We start from the raw sequence: 20,299 nt of genomic DNA, 5'->3' as shown, positions 1-20,299 counted from the left end.
ATTCGAAGCTGGAAATGGATTCAAAATTTTTTACAAAGCGACGAATATTTTTCGCGGGTTTTTAAGTGAAACTTTGGAAAATTGAGCGTTTAGAAGTAACTTTGATAAAACTTTGGAAAAAAAATGTTTGAAACTTTCAAAATATTATTAATAAATTGCCCTTACAATGAATGTAACTAAAAAAAAGTCATCAACATTTTGCGTTGGCGTTGGCGCACCAAGCCATTTGCGCAGCACTGCGCCAACTCAAAAACTCACTAAATCCTCCAGGCCTAATTAACAACTTTTCTAGTAATGTATTTAGAGGAAATACGAGTTTCGACCACCTTTCTCTCATTTAAAGCACTAGTTTTTTTATGAGGCAATAAAGGACGCCATGATGTCCCACTGTTTGTCAAGTGTCACAAATGTGTGGAAAATTTCGCGCATTTGCCAAATCTATGTTTGGTTTATATTTGATAGTTTCTTAGAGACATTTTGTAGGTATTTGGAATTTTTTTTAGTATTGGTTGGCTTGGTTAAGTGCTTTTGTTCTTTTAAATGATGTAAGTCGCTATCTCCATTAAAAATGGGAATTCATGATCAGAAATTTTCTAACTTTAGTGGACAATTGGCAACAGGTGAAGTATGATGGCGTTCTCGTTTGTTATCTTATTGAAAAGTTGTGAATTTTAATGGTTGAAAAGTTGGGGAAACCGTCATTTTCGCTTAAAACACAACTCAGAAAAAGGGTAAATAAAATATTATCTATAAGGTGAGCTCATTTTTAATGGTCATATCTCCTTATTTTTATTGAAAATGGACAAATATGAATATCGGGCTAATAAACTTTGTAGAAATTCAAAATGCAACACATAAGTAAATTAAAAATAAACTGCTGGTGATCGTGTGGTTTGACTCCCTCCGCATTTTTAGTTTTTTTACCGTATAGAACGTATCAAATTAAGCACATCCAGCAAAAAAAAATTCTGGATGACTCACAAATTAAGCTGAAAATCCTTACAAACTTTTGAAATTCGCTTTTCCAAAACCACTTATTTATGTACGAAAACGAGATTGTCGGGTGCTATTTGCTGCTAAATCGTGCTTTAGGTTGCAACAATTCATAACTCCACATGCAAAATTGTCGCTAAGATGCAAAATAATTGTGTTCTGTGCCAAAGTTTGAGCATCTTTTCTAACGTCGCTCATCGATTGAGGGTAGACAGTCAGATGTCGGATTATTTGTCTCTTTCGGGAATTCAACACAATGCGGTGTTGCCACGTATTTTTGGGTAAACTGGTTAACTGATTATTTAATAAAAGTAAAGAAAATTTGCACAAAGTAAAAATTAATAACCTGATAACACCCGAATAACCCAAACCGACCCAAATTGAATGAATCGGAGGATCAATCAAGGAGCGACAATTTTCATTAACTTAAAACGCTTTGCTCAGTTTGGCAACACCGCTCGAAATTTAGACTGAAAATTGCGATTTTCCTGTTTTTTTGGCTTAATTTATGGATCATCCAAGAATTGTTTCGCTAAAACTGCTTAATTTAAAGTACTCTTGAAAATAAAATAAAAAAAACGAAAAATTTGGAGGCGCACAAACGTGATAAATCATCATAATCACCTAAACTACTTACCCGTGCAACTGTAGCAAATAAATCAGGATTCACAACACTTCCGACCACAAAATAACCACTATTTTCCTAGAAACTTTCCAGAACTCTTGCGGCCCTTGTGTAAACATGAAAAATAGATGTTAAAATGAGAGGCAAACTTGTCATTTCATTAAACTCGAGTTTTCGTTGGTTTCACTTCACTACTCAAGTAGATTTAATATTTGGCGGTTTCAGCAAAAAAAAATGTGGATCGTCCATAAATTTATCTAAAAAAACTTACACACTCGAAATCTGCTGTCCCAAAACCAAGTATCTAAAAATTAAATCTTTTGAATGAAAATGAAACTTCACACTTCAATTGTCGCTAAAATCTATAAAAATCCAATTTTTTTGCAAACGGTTCGGCCTATTTTTTCATCCCGCTCATTGAGAGGCACGTCAATAGTTATTGTTAAATTTACTAAATTTAACGACATGCAACGTTGCCGCTTACTTTACCTATTATGCAATTTTTCAGTTATTTTACTTTGACAAAAACTTTCAGTTTGGTTAAAGTGATTTTCCATTTTCTTAAAGCGCAAAAAGATATACAAAAGCAAATATGAATTGACACTTTGAGGAGCTCCAACTTAGCCAAATTTGAGCCAAAACTGAGCTTTGGTGTAGTTTGGCAACACAAGTGTTTTCTGGCTTAATTTACTGGCGATTCAAAAACATTTACTGTCGATTAATTTTGGTCTGCGTTGCCGGTAAATTAATAAGTTTTGATTGATCCGAAACGATTAACTCACTATCACAAACCGAAAAAGCCACTATAGAATTCAACACTCAAAAGCATGTTTCAATTTAAAAAAAACACTAAATCATTAAATGATTGATAACAAATTTACATTGACTATTTCAGTTCCTTTTACTCCTGTTCAATCTTTCCAATAGACTCAGATCGTCCTCTGAAACCTCATCGTCGGAGTTTGGGGATCGGGATTCCGCTTCACTTTTACGACGCGTTGATCTTCTGTTTTGCGATGTTTTGGGCAGGTTCATCTGAAAAAAATACCAAATTGTCAAATTAAATCTACATCGATCACTTTTAACTATTCCGCACTGAAGAGCAATGTGAATTGAAACTGTGTGATCTTTCAAAGATTTGAGAAAATTGTTGCTAATTTTGCGATTTTAATTATTTATTAGAAACTCTCGTTAATCGTTTCAATTAATTAGACTGTGGCCAATTTTATTTTGTTCATTGTCAATTTGCTTTTGATTAATGCCAGTCAATTTCGGGCAGAATTGTTAATTGATTTGTCAGTGTCAAGTGTGTCAAGTGTCAGTCAAGTCAATTTAAGTCACTTTGCTTTTGATAAAAATCAATATAATTTTGATTATTGTCAATTTAATGCCAATTTGAAATTGATGTTTCAATTTCATTTTGACTATTGTCTGTTTGATAACACCAATTTGGGCTTGAAAAGGTATAGTTTTCCTGTAAATATCAAGTGTTCAGTAGAACGTGTTCTGTACAGCACAGATAAAGGAATTGCGCTATGAAATAAAAAGATATTCCCTGGAATAAACTGAAAAAATTCAATACGATGAAAGATGATTAATTATTCATTGTCATTCAGTAAATTGATTTTGCTAATTGCATTTGATTTTGATTTTTTTTATTTTTGATTAATGACAACATAATTTTGATTATTGCCAATTAGCTGTTGCTGTTAATGTCACTTTCAACTCAAAAACTATCAAGTGTTTCTGTCTCTTCTGTAAGTTTTCTGTGCGAGTGTCAGATACAAGTATTACGCTGTTAAACTACTAAACATATTTCCTGGGATGGGCAGAGACTAAAACTGATTAATTATTTTATTAACTAATGGAATTGAATGTCAGCTTAAAATTTACAGAAACAAATTATATTTTTGTTTATGGCCAACTTAGCTTTGATTAACGTCAATATGACTTCGATTATTAACAATTTGCTTTTGGAAATGCGATTTACGATCACTTTTCAGTCATTGAAATTAATAATTTTTCCATAAGATAACGAATGACGTCTTGCTGATCTCGCTATCCCGGGCCATCAAGGCGTCATAGGGACATGACGCGCATTTGTCAAATCTTCGTTTAGTTTCTACTTGATTTTTTTAGACGCATTTTGTGGGTATTTGCATTAATTCGGGTTAATTTCTTTTGCATGTTACAACTAAGTGTTTTTCTAAGCCGCTACCTCTGGTAGAAAGATATTTCACCGATAGATATTTGCTAGTTTGGTGAACATTTGGCAACGTGTTATCAGGAATTTACTTTTGCCCGCCTGACTGCGCATTGTAATGGCGTTTTTTAATATCTTATGAAAAAATGTGTCAATTTTTATAAGTGAAAAGTGATTTAAAAACGCATTTTCGCTAAAAAAACACTAAGAAAAGTTGTTGATAAAATTATTGTCTGTAAATTGATCACATTGTAAACGGAATCTTCTTAAACATTACCGAATTTTGTTTTCATAAGATTAACAGAAAAAGTGTCCATTTGCTTTTGATTAATGTCAATATGATCTTGATTAATGGCAACTCGCTTTTGCTGTCAATCACAGTTGTAGCTGATACTGTCAATTTTGACTACTGTCATTTATTTGCTCTGCTCCGTTTTGGTGCAATTTTGCCAGCCCGATATTTTTTGATCTGCATGTGCACCTGCTGGGATTCAAACCTCGGACCTTCAAGTTGCTAGCCTGTCGGACAGACCGCTCGGCCACCTAATGGCATTTTGATTAACGTCAATTTGAACTTGAATCAAGTGTTTAGTAGAAAGTTTTCTATACAAGTCAGATACAAGCATTACGCGATTCAACTACTAAAAAATTTTCTGGAATAACCTTAAGAAACTAAAAATGATTAGTTAAATGTGTATATCGTTCATTAAATTGATTTTGCTTATTGCATTTAGTTTAATGTCAGCTTGAAATTAGCAGGAACAAATCATATTTTTGCTTATGTCCATTTGGCCTTGATTAATGTCGACATGATTTCGATTATTCACAATTTGCTTTTGATTAATGCTAGTTTGAAACTGACGTAAACCGACTTGAAAAGGTAAAGTTTCACTGTAAATACCGAATGTTTAGTAGAAAGTTTTCTGTATGACGCAATGAAATTGCGTAGGAAACCAATATCGTAATCAAATAAAGTACTTACCGGATCGTGGTCGTAGCATACAAAACCCATTAGACGATCGTACCGAATGTGACCGTTTGCATGATACGCACAATACGAGTTCAGGCACAAAACGCAGCATCGGTTCGTCCGGTGAAAGCAAACCTTACAATTGTGCCTGGGGCATGTGTACTTTTCACCTGAAATCGAAAAAATCAGCAAATTTTCCACATCAGCAGCTACGATTAAATTGAGCGGTACCTTTTGGCATGGTCTGCAAATCGAGACACCGCAAGTGGTAGGATTTCTGACACAAATTGCTATTGCACGTAATGTTGGAGTCTCGGCCACCGCACACGAAACATGGTGGAACCCAAACCTCGATTGGTGCCGCACTTTTCGATTGTCGTTGAGTACTTTTTCGCTTTTTCGGCACCAGCGCTGCATTGGATGAATCCCTTGGTTTTTCCAGTTTCACTTTACCGCCTGGAAAGAAGATGTTTTAATCAATGATTGGATTGACAAATTATCCGACAAATAACGATTGTTTGCCCTTATTTCGAGCTTATCGAAACATTGTTGGGAGCACAAGGATTCGTAGTTTTAAGCCAATAAACCTTGATGTTTGCCGCCTTTAAACGTCAGCAAAATGAATTTTCTATATTCTTAAATGTGTTTTGAGACGATATAAATAGCGCATTATTTTCTATTCTCCCGACTGTATTTTGGTTGAATAAATGGCGTTATATGTATTCCCGTGTTTTGGTTGAATAAATGGCGTTGTTCAGGGTAAGAATAGCATGTCCTTTCATTGAGTGCTTCGAATATCAGTCTAATATTTCACAGTGAGATTTATGGCGACAAAAATATGTATGTATAACATAAAATAAAATAATTCAATTAAAAACAGTGCGATTTTCTATATTTCTATATGAATCAACTTCAATTTAATCTCAAACATTCTCACTAATCTAACTAGAGTTTCATACAATGTTATTTTAATAACCGCAGGAAAAGAATGAAGAGCCGTTCAGTTCAGTTGAGACAATTAGAAGGCCATTGATCCAGACCAGCCCGTCTAATACACATTTAAAAAATGGTTTAAACATTGATAGTTATTAAATTGTTTCGGTTTGAATTTCCGGCCGTCATAAAACACTGTTTTTTTTTTCAAAAAATGACAATATGCTTGTCTTGGATTTTTTAATTGTGTTGCGGCTTGTTGATGTGCTGTGTATCGTCAACACTGTTCATTTTCGACTCAGTTTTGACTTCGTTCCGTCGAGCGGTCGAAAATAGATTAATTCTTTTCAACTACCAGTTTCTTATGTAAAGTTCTGTTCGGCTCAATAAAGTGAAATACTTAAATAAATAAACCAAATTCGTATAACTCGATGTTCGAACCCACAAATACGTGCTTGTCAAAAACAGGCATTATAATTATCATTTAACCTCTGCACTGGAATTTAACTCTTTATAGATATAGTGTACTGCACTTTCTTGGTAGATAGTTTAGTTAGTTAGCTTCGGTTAAATGTGCTCAATTTGCTCCAAGTAGTTTGCTATTCGCAGAATCGTTTTTCTACATTCTTAAGTAAATGTCTGTAGTGTTACACATATGTCAAATTTTTGACATTGACATTCAAGGCGATCATTTCAATATGTCTTTGATTTGTTGCTATTTTCCATTTTTCTAAATGCATTATAGAGGAAACAGCTAAAACAAACCTAGGCATTACATATACTTCTGGAATTAAAAAATCCAATCGATCTGTCCGAATATATATATAGGGTATTCTAGTTAAAAAATTACATTTTCCAATGTCAAATTTTAACATTTACGTCTTGTCAGGTGTTTTTTTGACAACAAATAATTTTATTAATTATAATTTTTCACAGAAAAGACCCGAAGTACGTATTTTTGAGGAAAACTAAAGAAAAATGCGGTTTTGCGTAGAAAGAATTGCTAAATAAAAACATTACTAAAACAGGAAAGACCTAAAATTAAAAAAAAAATTCTTCTTCGGAGCGCTGAGGGTGGCGAATTTTCCAAAAAATGTTTTGCAAACTTTTGCTCTTTGGTCGTTTTTTTAAGATAATCCTAATTAATTTGGGTAAAAAACCTGAATAAAATTATGTGGTTTTTGCGGCAAATTCGAAGCTCAAAGGGGTTTTGTGAACTTCGCAGCAAAGCGATGAATGAGGCAAATTTTCTAAAAAAATTAATTTTGTCATTTTAGGCTGAATAGACCCCATGATTTAGTTATGATTAGTTGAGTAGAAAGTAAAGCAAGAACTAAACTCTACAGAGGGATGGACGTGACGAGCTTTCCAAAAAATGATGTGTAAAAATCATAACCTTTTGAAATACAAAAAAAGTCTCCTTAATTGCGAAAAAATAACGCGTAATCAACACCAAAAAAACATACTTTTACAAAATGTATTACTAAAAAATGTATTTTTTTATTTTGACGGTTAATTCGCCACAAATCGCAAAAACCCGTTTTCAACCCCTAAACTGCAGCCCCATTTCCAATGTTTTCGTGTTGATATTTTATTTTTTCTTCTTAAAGTTGGCACCTCAACAACATTTTCCTCCTGGTCCTAAACTGATATAATTTTGTTACCATGTGAAAATTCGTATCGGCACTGGCCTATTTCCAGACGGATCCGTTTTATTATCCCTGGTTCAAAGGTCGAAAAAATGCCATCTTTATTGTCTAGTAATATTAATAAAACAAGCAAAAACATACTGCGTAAACACTCTTTATAACCGCGATGCAACGACACTGCCTGATAAAAATAAGGTTGCTTCTTGGACTGCAAATAATCTCTAAATAATAAGGCTAATTAACTACTAATAAATAATCAAGACTTACCAATAAAACCGCTACACGCCTTGGCTCCGCATTTGCAGACTTTTTTCTCTTGTCCGACGACCTCAAAGTTGTAATTGAAAGTCAACTCCGATCCTGCATCAATATCACATTTTGCGAACAGTCCAACGCGGGTTTCGCCCTAAAATCAAGCACAATAGCAATAGAAAAACGATTCGCATTTGGTCCGCCGCTTCCATCGCTTACCAGAACAGTCCACTTTTGCGTTACACAGTTCGGATCACAGGAATGGTTCATAAAGCGCGACAAATTTCCTGAAAATCCATCATTGTATCAATAAAATGATACTAAAATTTAAACAGAAAATTCGTTTTTAATCTTGATGGTCTAATACCTTGCCCACGGACATAAAAAGGTCCAAAAGAAAAACACATTTCCAAGAAGAAAGTAAGATTGTTTGTTGACGAAAACCTGGATTTCTTTCGCAGATTCAGGACACATGCAAGCGCATCTCGCTCTAGTGTCCAAAGTTTCCATTACATAAAAGGAGAACTTTCATCGATGTATTGTAAATGTGAAAACATCTGTGATTGTTTAAATTTCTATATCGATTCCATAATTTCATTTTTTGTTCTCAAGGGAATTGCTGCATGCTTGTGTAAAACTTTATATTTTAATTTTGATTTCTTGCTTGTTTCTGTATTTTTATTCCTTCTCACCTGCATACAGCGTTTCCTGTCTTTGACGCAAAACTGTAATGTAATTTTTTTGGTCCGTTTCGACCAATCAGCACTGCTGATATTAAACGAAAAGGAAAAAATACCGTACCTTTTGGCCCTGCATCGATTACCCGGTCGCTGTCCACCGTCATGAAATAGTAATTATCCTCTTTTTTCTCATGCATTTTTCTTATCCGCCTCTGGTACTCTTCAGAATCGATCAGTTCTCCGACATATTCGATGATAAAGCGTCCCTGTTTAATCGATGAGAGCGCTTTTAATCCCCAACCTCTACCTGAAAAAGATAAACAAATTTAATTGACTATTTACTGCGTTAAACTCATTCTTAGTTAAGAGATACACTTTTAACTAGGTATAACCCTAACTACAAATAGCTTTGCAGGGGTGTCAAGTTGAAGTTTCACCTGGCAACATTGCCAGAAGTGACCAATTGGCTTTTTCTCCCCCAATTAACATTCAACTTTAGATCGAAAGTCGCTAGTTTGAGTTGGCCGTTACTTTGTACATTTCAAATAAATTATTAATAAAATAATAAAAATAGTCGAGTCGATAATAAAAAGCCGAGTCCTTTGAAAATAAAAAAACGCGCTGCAAATTTTTCCTTTCGAATCTCGAACGAAAAATCTCTGTTATTTAGCAAAATTCACAATTTTACACATACTGTTGAAAACAAACAAACAAATGCTAGCATGTGGAGCTGGATCGAACGAGCAGCCTAAAAAGTACTACAAAAATATCAAAAAGATGATCAGAAAAGAAGGAACAAACGAAGACTGGAGGAGGGCCATATTCAAACCTGAACTATTTCTACAGTAACTATTTAAAACAGTTTACTATAGATCAAGTAAACAAAAAACCTTCTATTATCTCTCAAATAAGTTTAATGGGGATAGTGAAGAAGGTGAGCCAAGACAGAATTAGCTCTCAGCTGATACCGACTGGAGAAATTAACGACTTTGACCATAATTATTATCGCCAAAGTTCATATTAAATTTCAAGCACACCAAAAAAAACGAAACGAATGAACCTCCTCGAATAATTTGTCCTCTGGTAAACTCCCCCAATATCAGATCATTACTTTACACATCACAGAAAAATGGTTTAGTACAGTACCTTGTATAGAAATTATTATCGGTTTATAACGACAAATCGGCTGGTTTGCAACAAAACATCTATTTGGGGTTATTCATTCACTTTAGGTTCCACCTAAGCGGCAGAACATCTTGCCCTTAAATTATTTACCTGTTACGTGCCGTTAGAGTTAAAGACAGAAATGTATGTTTATTTGTAAACACATCAATTCGAGGTTATGATGACAATAAAGAACAATTTCTCGTTAACACTATTGACAGTTCGAAAAAGTAGCGTCCACTTTTAACGGATCCTGTTGAATTTACCTTTTATCCTTACCCATTTCATTGTCACTTTCTCTATCAAGAAAAAGAAAAAATCTAAGAAAAAATAATTAAAAACGATAGAAAAATAAGGACTATACAAGTCGAAGCTTACTTACCTTGAGTCTTATACGGTGCTATCGATGAATACTCCCTCTTCTGAAACGCTTGATTTCGACAACGAATTCCCGCTCGACAGATATTCGGGTCACATTCCGTCATTAATAATCTGCAAAATGTTTACAAATGAAAAACACCCAATTTTAAATGTTTTGGAAATTTTCTAGTTTAACTCACATTGTAGGTAAGGTCTTTACGAACACTTTTTCTGAGCAATGTTTCTTGTACAAATGCGTTTTACTACCACCTTTCCTCCTGTTAATAGTCACAAAATTTCCATAAAAAAACGCTAGAAGCCCTCGGCGTACGGCTTTCAGCATCCGTGGCCGATGACGCGCGCAAGCAACAGAAAAGCAAATCCCAAACGTTATGAAGATTAACAGTGCAAACGTGGGAGCAAAACGCATTTGCACAAGAGACGTCACTAAGCAAAAGTGTCCGTAAAGGCACAATCTACAAAGTGCTTCAATTGAATAAAACTCAAATGATTAATGTTTGATGGAAACTAACCGGTTAATGCAATTGCTGTCTGCTCCACATGGAAGCGGTTTCTGAGGATTACACTCGCAAGCTGTGGCATTGCTCAGGTCCAATTCCCCGCATTTAACATTTCCAACCGGCTTGCTTTTGTTGATTCTTATATAGGCAGGTGGCTTCAAACTATCAATACCTTCGGCTTCTTGTCTTAATTTGAACTCTGCAACCAACAAAATGGAACACTTAGTCATGGGTCTAAAGATCTTCGAAGGGGAGAGCAAAATGTAACAAAAGAGAATTCAGATTAGTTTCATCAAAGTCTTAATGCGGAATTTTTACAATAAAACCTGCCTACATTTCCTTTAATATAAGGCATGGCTACTTAGAAAAATGCCTATAAATTGTATAAATATTACAGGTTTTCCGGGGACTCTTTTTGAGATTTTGATCCACTTAGTAATCGCATAGGGTATGGCGATCCCAAATTATTTCAGAAAAGCGACGCTTATGTCGGGAAATGCCCACTTCGACATTTTAAACGAGACAACTTGTATATTATTGCACGTTCAGATATGCCTGGTAGATCTGGTTTCCTCTACCAATCTAAAGCGGTTTCCAAAATATTAAATAAAATTCATACATAGACATTTGAAGCTTTTCAATCGATTTTTTTATGGAACACCCTGTATATTCGTGCATGTTAGGGAAAACTCTTAAATTCCCTATGAAACGATATATCATGTTACTATGAATAACATACCCAAAACGTCAAATTTCTGAACAAAATGTCAATGTTTCTCAAAATCCGTGGAGTTTGACGCATTTGTTACAGATAGTCACGAAATGTCATTGATCATTCGAGGCGTGGTCGTTCGATGTGACAGTCACCAAAATTCCCGTGGCGCGAAAATGGTGATTTAGTATTTAATGAGATAAAGCGAAACAACAATTCAAACGGATGTATGTTTTCCATTTTCATCCGGCTGACAACTGGTTTGAAGCCTTGCATAATCTTAATCCATTATGACATTTAATCAGCGACAAATACGTCAAAATAATCGAATTTTCGGCAAACAATTCCACCCTCTTCGAATATTTCAGGTTTTGAGTATAGGAACATGAGAATTCATTTCAGAGGAAACTTTTGGCTGTTCCGCGCATGAACTAGTACACAGGGTCTTCTATTGGAAAAATGCAGTTGTAGCATTAAAGTTGTACCTTCTGTACGCCATCGTGAATACGTGACTGAATCCACTCCGTACTTCACAGTCCGTCTACTCTTCGAGAGACTGTAGTGACCTCTCGCGCATACCCGTGGAACGCATCGTGCAGTTATACGGGACTTACATATTATTGCCGGTTACGAACTGTACTAGTTGAGAGGATTTTCTGGGCAGAATACTCGTGGTACTTTGCCATTGCTTTCCACGAGGTGGCCACAGTATAGCTTAGACGTGTGATAAACGGTTATTTTTCTGTGACGGGTGCAACGTTCCAGTTTCACCTTGGCAATAGGTTTCAAAATACGGTTCCAAAAGGAACATGTTACTTTTTAAATTTTTCATGAAAAATGCAGAATGATGGTGACAGTAGAAATAGTGATGATATATAATGATTTCCTTCATTAAAAACATAATTCTTAACATTGGTAAACTTAAAATAAAATATTCTAAAATCAAAAACAAAACACGGGTTAGAAGTAACTACTTAAATAACAAAAAAACTGCTAATAAACTAGAATGATTAAATAAAATATACGGTTTTATGCTAAATTGTTTAAAAATTCTCATTTTTATTTAATGAATTAACATTTAAGAATAGTTCTTCGCGCTTTTATGCTTTGGGAGGGAGGACCCGTTCTAGAAAATAATCTCTCGCATTTCGTTTCACAATAACATTAAATAATCCACAATAACAACAAACAGAAATGCTTGTTTGGCAAACCTGGACGAAGTATTACGCGACTTAATTTTGGTACCACCAAAAAATAATTTTAAAAACATACGTCGACCTTATAACGTTGATGACTATTCAAATAACTTTTATTTCATCTCTGACTGAGTTTATATTTAAAAATGTCCAGCTTGGTTAAATGCAGGTGCATATTCTGCTTAAAACGTTTGTTTAAATTTATGACTTAGACTCTTAGTTTGCTCATAGCTCATATATAAGTGCACATTCTGCTTAGTTTGCTGGTAATGGGCATATAACTCCCGAGCTAAGTTTCTTGAGAGAAATCCCTTTTTCCTTACAGAATGTCAAAAAAATAAATACTTAGACTTAAACTGCTGAATTATATCATCGCAGCAATTAAACAAATTTTTGTTGGTTCCTGGAGAACTGAACAGTAAAGTGATACACAATCATCAAGGCAATGCGCAACTACATACAACATATTTTCCGTTGACAAATGGTTATTGAAACTGCTGCAACTGCATAGAGCGCTCGACTATGCCGCATCGGTTCTGTGCTGACCACTTTTTCAGGTTTATGAGACGGTTCCAAAATCAACGGTTTAAGTCGGCAAACGGCTGCAGCTGGTGCGAAGTGCGCACGATTGTTTCGGTTTTATGAGACGGTTCCAAAAACAAAGGTTTAAATCGGCAAACGGCTGCAGCTGGATAGATCGCTCGACGGTATCCGAAGTGCGCACCGCTATTTCGATTTAATGAGACGGTTCCAAAAAAATCGGTTAAATCGGCTACTACGGTTTCAAGTTACATCTCTAGTATAGCTGCTAAAAATTTTTCACGTCTCGGCCGGAGATCTCACCCTGCTTAAAAACCACGTTAACTACTGCTTAAAAACTGACTTAATTCGTGCCCTAAGAAACTCCCAGTGCACAATTCCCTTCCAAAGGACGACTTATTGTACACACATTTATTTGGTCACTCTGCATGCTAATTTGAAAAATCGACACTCTTTCTGCCCTAAATTCCTTACATAATGTGAACAAAACACTTACCCTTTTTAAGCCGATATGCGATTTCGGCATCCTGAATAGCCTTTGTATACGACAAGTAGACTTTGTTCTTGGATTTACAAGGTTTGCTTGGACCCCCTTCACTGTCGCCTTCTTGGAACAGAAAGGACCTGCCAATCAACATAAAACGTAGAAAAACTCATTCATAAACACAATTTATAATTTTTTCAGACAGCTTGTTGGGTATTTCGCCTCAAAAATTTTCTTTAAAAAAGACAGATTTTCTGTAATTAAATAAATAATTAATTAAACTCTTACAGCTTGAGCCTAAGTGTGTCGCAGGAGACCCTCTAGGTGATAGTTCTTGATTACTTTTTGATAAATAATTCGTTCTTATTGTGAATCAAAAGCACTATTTATCAATCTGTAATAAAAGACGTGAGGAAATTCTGTCTTTTTTAAAGACTAAAATTTTTGAGGCAAAATACCCAACAAGCAGTATGAAAAAATGAATCCGCCTCAACAATATAGAACTTATCTATAATTTGTAATTTGATTATTCAATTTGGCGTCAGTTTGCCACTAGAAATTTTATTTTTGGCATCTCCTAAAGTAGGAGCACAGAAAACCCGAGAATCAGTAACTTTCTAACAACAGAAAGCATTGCATCTTTAACACGCTCCATCAAATAACGATAATTTTATTCTCGCTTAAAAGCTAGAAGATAAAAACTGAGTTCGTAGGTAAATGTATGCAATGTTTTGTCGGTGGCGCTCTTTGTGAATTATTTTGCGTAAAAATAAAATAAACCCTACAATTGCTTTGAATTTGTTTCAACGGGCCAAAAAAATGAAAATTTGAAATTTCCGATGCAAAACCGGCTAATTCGAACAGTTATACTAATAACGTTTGCACAAATCGCTGTTAAACATCAGAAAGTCGACAAACTGTGAAACAACCTGCGGACCGAATAAAAAGTAAAAATTTTCAAAACATGATTACCCATTTAGAAACTAGTGCACAAATCGATCTAAATACGATATGCTAATTACGATAGTAAAACAGCAGTTTTGAAGAAAACCGTAGGAATTATGGACATTCGTAATTTCCAAGTCGAAGACGGTCCAATTTGAAGTTAGTTTCGCACGTAACGTTTGCATAAATCTGTCCTGAACGTGGAAAAAATAGGCGGTTTCCTGAGAAAGCTGGGCAAATTATAGACATTTACAATTTACAATATAAAACTGTCCAATTTGAAGCTGATTTCCAAAGTAACGATTGCACGAATCCATCTTAAACACTATTATAATGGCCAGTCATTTACATTTTTAAATTCCAAAGTAAGTCGTCCAATTTCAAGCGAATTTCGCAAGTAACATTAGCACAAATCTGTTTCGAATGTTAGTAAACTGTACGGCTTAAAAAAAACTGTGAAAATTATGGAAGTTTCGAATTTCTAAGACAAGAATGGATGGCACACTAATTGGGAACAGGTTTAACAAGTAACGTTTGTAAAAATCGGTCGCTAACGTTAGTAAAATCGACAAAAAAACGTAGAAAAATAATTGATAAACATAATTTGTAATTTGATTATTCAATTTGGCGTCAGTTTGCCACTGGGAATTTTATTTTTGGCATCTCCTAAAGCAGGAGCACAGAAAACCCGAAAATCAGTAACTTTCTAACAACAGAAAGCATTGCATCTTCAAACAACACGCTCTATCAAATTACGATCATTTTAATTTATTTTAAAAGCTAGAAGGTAAAAAACTGTGTAAATTCGTAGGTAAATGTATGCAATGTTTTGTCGGTGGCGCTCTTTGTGAATTATTCTGCGCAAAAATAAAGTAAACCCCACAGTTGCTTTGAATTTGTTTCAACGGGACAAAAATTGGGGAAAAATGAAATTTTTGATACAAAACGGCTAATAACGTTTGCACAAATCGGTGCTAAACGTCAGAAAGTCGACAAACTGTGAAACAACCCGCGGTCCAAAAAAAAATTAGAAATTTTCAAAGCATGATCACCCATATAGAAACTAGTGTGGCCAGTAACGTTTGCACAAATCTATCTAAACACAATGTTTTGAAGCTGAACACAGCTGTTTTGAACAAAAAAACAGTAGGCATTATGAACATTCGTAATATCCAAGCGAAAGACGGCCCAATTTGAAGTTAGTTTCGCACGTCACTTTTGCACAAATCTGTCCTGAACGTGAAAAAAATGGGCGGTTTCCTGTGAAAGCTGGGCAATTTACAATTTCTAATACAGCACTGTCCAATTTGAAGCTAGTTTTCAAAGTAACGATGGCAAGAATCCGTCTTAAACGCCAGTAAAATGAGCGGATTTTTAAAAAATGCGGTAAAAGTTATTTACATTTTCAAATTCCAAAGCACGTCAGTCCAATTTCAAGCAAATTTCGCCAGCAACGTTAGTACAAATATGTTTTAAAACTTAATTAAAGTGAACGAATTAAAAAAAAACTGTAAATGATGGAGATTTGCAAGGATTGCATTCTAGGACAAGAATGTCTAATTGGAAACTGCTCTTGCAAGTAAAGTTTGTAGAAATCGGTATCAAACGTTAGAGAAAAGGGCAGTTTCTGACGAAGAAAAAGATGACCCAATTTGCATCTAGCCTCTCAGTTAGCGTTTGCACAAGTCTGACTACAACGATACTAAAATTGGCTTTTCCTAAAAAAATGTCTAAATTATGGACATTTGTAGTTGCTTACTAAAGCCGTTCAATTGGAAGCCAGTCTCAAAAATTATACGTTTGCGTTAACCGGTCCTAAACAGTAAAATGGGGATTTTTCAAAAACTGTACAAATTATGCGTAGTTTTTAAAGCTACTTTTCAAAGTAACGTTTGCACAAATCCATCTTAAAAGTCTGTAAAATGAGCGGTTTCTTAAAAAAATGTGTCAGTTACTTATATTTTTAAATTATAAAATAAGGGTTCAATTAGAAGCTCGTTTCGCAAGTAACGTTAGCACAAATCTGTTTTAAACGAAAGTGAAATAGGACGCTCCTTTAAAAACTGAAAATTACGGATACTTGTAATTTCCAGGGCATGGCGCTCCAATTGGAAGCAGCCTAGGATGTAGCGTTTGCACGAATCTGTCTCAAATGTTCGCACAAAAAGAATGTTTTTCAACTAAAACTATGAAAATTTCAAACTTTATATGCAACACCGTCTAATTGGAGCTAGTCAAATATGTCTAACATTTGCACAAATCCGTCTTGAACGTTAATTAAATGGGCGGTTTCCTGAGAAAGCCGGACAAATTATAGACATTTGCAATTTCCAAGACAAGACGGTCAAATTTGAAGCTGGTTCCCAAAGTAATGTTCACACAAATCCGTCTTAAACCCCAGTAAAATGGTGAGTTATTTACATTTTCAAATTCCAAAGCAAGTCGTCCAATTTCAATCGCGTTTCGCAAGTAACGTTAGCACAATTCTGTTTCAAACGTTAGTAAACTGTACGGCTTTAAAAAACACTGTAAAAATTATGGAGGTTTCCAATTTCTAAGACAAGAATAGATTGCACACTAATTGGGAACAGGTTTAACAAGTAAAGTTTGTAAAAATCGGTTTCTAGCGTTAGTGAAAAACCAGTTTCTAACGAAAAAAAAGACGGCTCAAATTGAAGCTCGCCTATCATTTATCGATTGCACAAGTCTGGCTAAAACGTTTGCAAAATTGACTTTTTTCTAACAAAATCTCGAAATGATATACATTTGTAGTTGTTGAGTAAAGCCGTCCAATTGGAAGCTAGTCTCAAAAATGACGTTAGCACAAGCCTGCCTTAAATAGTAGCGAAATGCGCGATTTTTCAACCACTGTACAAATTATGGGTATTTGCAATGTCGAAGGCAAAGCAGTTGAATTTGAAGCTAGTTTCCAAAGTAACGGTTGCACAAATCCGTAATAACATTCTGTAAAATGAGAGGTTACTGAAAAAAATGTGTAAGTTACCTACATTTTCAAATTTCAAAGTAAGGGAGACCAATTAGAAGTTACTTTAGCAAGTAACGTTTGCACAAATCTGTTATAAACGATACTGAAATAAGCGGTTCCTTGAAAAACTACGAATTATAAATGCTTGCTTTTTAAAAAAATACTGGAAGTTTGAAACGTTATGTGCAATACCGCCTAATTCGACGAGTGAAACCTTTCTAACGTTTGCACAAATCTGTTTTCAAAGTAACTAAAATTGGCGGTTCCTTGAAAAAACTGTGCAAATTATAGATGTTAGTCTAATTGGACGCTCGCCTAGTAAGTAACATTTGCCGGAATCTATATGAAAAATTATCAAAAAGGGTGGTATCTTAAAAAAACTGTAGAAATAAGGAAAATTTTAAATTTTGAATTTTATATGAAAAACCGTGCAATTGGAAACTTTAGTGAATTTAAAGCTTCTTTGACAATCACTTAGCAAATGACGGATGTGCAATTTGCAAAGCAAAACGCTCCAATTTGAAACTGATCTAGTACTTAACCTTTGCACAAGTCTGGCTCAAACGCAGGTAAAACGCATTTCTAAACAAATATGTAAATAATAGACATTTGTAATTTCCAACATAAAGCCGTCCAGTTGGAAGCTTGCATCAAAGGTACCGATTACGCAAACATGTCTTAATCGGTGTTGCAATAGCCGTTCTTAAAAAAAAACTGGCTCACTTATGGACATTTGCGCACAAGAAACGTTTGCACAAATCCATCTTGAAAGACAGTAAATGAGCCGCTTTCTGAGAGAATGGCACAAATTATGGACGTTTGTAATTTCTAAGACAGGACGGTCTAATTTCAAGCTAGCGACCATAACCGTTAGTGAAACTGTGTAAGTGATTTTCGACTTCAAGTTCCAAAGCAAATCAATCCAATTTGAATCCAGTTTTGGAGTAACGTTTGCACAAATATGCTTGAAACGCTTGAAAAAAAATTTACAAATTATAGATGTTTGCAACTTCCAAAGCACGTCGGTCTAATTGGAAGCAGTCTAGGAAGTAACGTTTTCACTATTCTGTACAATACGTTAGCAAAACGGGTGGTTTCTTTACAAACTTGCAAAAATCATTAAAAAATTAAAATTCTATATGAAAATTTGCCTATTTGTAGCTAGACAAACTTTTATTGTACTTTTTACTAAATGCTAGACAGTACATAGTGTAAATCAACCTTGGGACTTAGTGTAAATTATAAATTTCCATCGTATGATCGCCCTCTATGGAATTATGGAAGCTTTTGTGACAGTAACGTTTGCACAAATATATCTAAAGTTGATTAAAAAGAGCGGTTTCCTGGAAAGAAAACGGGCCAAATTATGGGCATTTGCAATTTCCAAGACCAGACGGTACTAATTTCAAGCTAATTCCCAAAATAACGTTTGCACAAATCCGTCATAAACGTTAGTGAAATGAGCGGTTTCCTTAAAAAAAGTTATTTACAACTGCAAATTCCAAAGCAAGACAATCAAATTTAAAGTCTGTTTTGCAAGTAACGTTTGCACAAATATGCTTAAAACGATTGCAAAATGGATGTTTGGAATTACCAAGGCATGTCTGTCTAATTAGAAGCCGCCTAGAAAGTAACGTTTCCACGATCCTGTACAATACGTTAGCAAAACGGGTGGTTCCTTTACAAAATTGTAAAAATCATAAATGTAAAAATAATAAAAAAAAATGAAATTTTATATACAAATCCGCCTATTTGAAGCTAGACAAACTTTTATTTTACTTTTCCGTTTTATTAAATGTTAGACAGTGGACAGAGTGTGAATAAACCTTGGGAATTAGAAATTTTCAACGTATGCCCGCTAATATGGAATTATGGAAGCTTCTGTTGCAGTAACGTTTGCACAAATAATTTTAAATAGTAAATAAAACGTTATAAATGACGGATGTTTGTAATTTCCAAGGCAAGACGGACAAATTCGAAACTAGTCTAGCAGGTAATGTTCCCCCATGTATATCTACAACGTTTGATTTAAATTTAAATTAAATAAACTGTTAAAATGTAAATTATTTAGTTGCAAATGCCAAAGCGAGACAATCCAACTTAAAGTCAGTCTAGCAAGTAACGTTTGCACAAGCATGTCTGGGATATTAGTAAAGAGAAAATTTTGAAATTTTTAAAGCATGATCGCCCACATAGAAGCCAGTGTGGTCAGTAACGTTTGCACAAATCTGTCTAAAACGTTTGTGAAATGGGTGCTTTTTAGGAAAAAACGGCAGAAACGATGGCTCTTTGCAATTTCCAAAGCAGAACGATCCAATTTGAAGCAAATGGGGTAATAGAGTTTTGCCAAAATCTGTCTCAGACGTTAGTAAACTGGACGGTTTTTAAAAAAATTGCTGAAAATGAATTGATTGGCACATTTGTAATTTCCAAGACAAATGAAATGAACATTTGTAATTTCCTAGATAAGGGCTTGTAATTGGAAGCCAACCGGGAAGTGGCGTTTGCACAAACCTGTCTAAAAAGTTAGTAAAAAAGCGTTTTTTAAACTGAATAAATAATGAACATTTGCAATTTCGAATGCAAAGCAGTCCAATTTGAAGTTAGTTTCGAAAGTAACGTTTGCACAAACCTGTGTCAATCGGTGGCGAAATCTCAGTTTCCTTTTAAACTGTGTAAATTATGAACATTTGCATTTTCGAAGACAAAGCGATCCAATTTGAAGCTAGTTTGGGAAAAAACGATTGCACAAATCCATCTTCAGCGTTAGCAAAATGAGCCGTTAAACTGTGGAACTTATTTCCATTTCTAATTTCCAAAGCAAGGCAGTCCAATTTAAAGCGAGCTACGCAAGTAACGTTTGCACAAGTATGTTAAAAACGTCAATACAACAGGCGGTTTGCCAAAAAAAACTGTGCAAATTATGGATCTATGCAATTTCCAAAGCATAACGCTCCAACTGAAAGCTGATCTGGCAGGCAGCCGTTCCACAAATTTCTATCAAACGTTAGCAAAATGGGCCGTTTCTTAAGTAATTTTTGGAAATAATAAAACTTTCCTATGCAAAACCGCCTAATTCGAGCTAG

At 34.8% G+C, this 20,299-nt stretch overlaps 1 protein-coding gene across 1 annotated transcript in view; it reads right to left on the bottom strand.

Annotated features, from left to right (window-relative positions):
* Positions 1–2,424: 2,424 nt before the first annotated feature.
* LOC109533690 (histone-lysine N-methyltransferase NSD3) overlaps positions 2,425–20,299 on the bottom strand; it is a gene marked incomplete in the record, with an annotated part of 44,385 nt that continues 26,510 nt past the window's right edge. The window contains 9 exon segments of the mRNA XM_048670657.1: positions 2,425–2,653; positions 4,804–4,961; positions 5,023–5,247; positions 7,641–7,779; positions 7,845–7,912; positions 8,427–8,612; positions 9,852–9,961; positions 10,363–10,549; positions 13,295–13,422. Of these exon segments, the coding sequence (XP_048526614.1) occupies positions 2,510–2,653; positions 4,804–4,961; positions 5,023–5,247; positions 7,641–7,779; positions 7,845–7,912; positions 8,427–8,612; positions 9,852–9,961; positions 10,363–10,549; positions 13,295–13,422 (1,345 nt within the window).

Source organism: Dendroctonus ponderosae, unplaced genomic scaffold (assembly GCF_020466585.1).
Source record: "Dendroctonus ponderosae isolate FM_Combo_2020 unplaced genomic scaffold, Dpon_F_20191213v2 Dpon_F_20191213_1, whole genome shotgun sequence".
Classification (NCBI taxonomy): Eukaryota; Metazoa; Arthropoda; class Insecta; order Coleoptera; family Curculionidae; genus Dendroctonus; species Dendroctonus ponderosae.
Note: the sequence above shows the minus strand (reverse complement) of the source record. Positions and strands in the feature narration are given on the sequence as shown.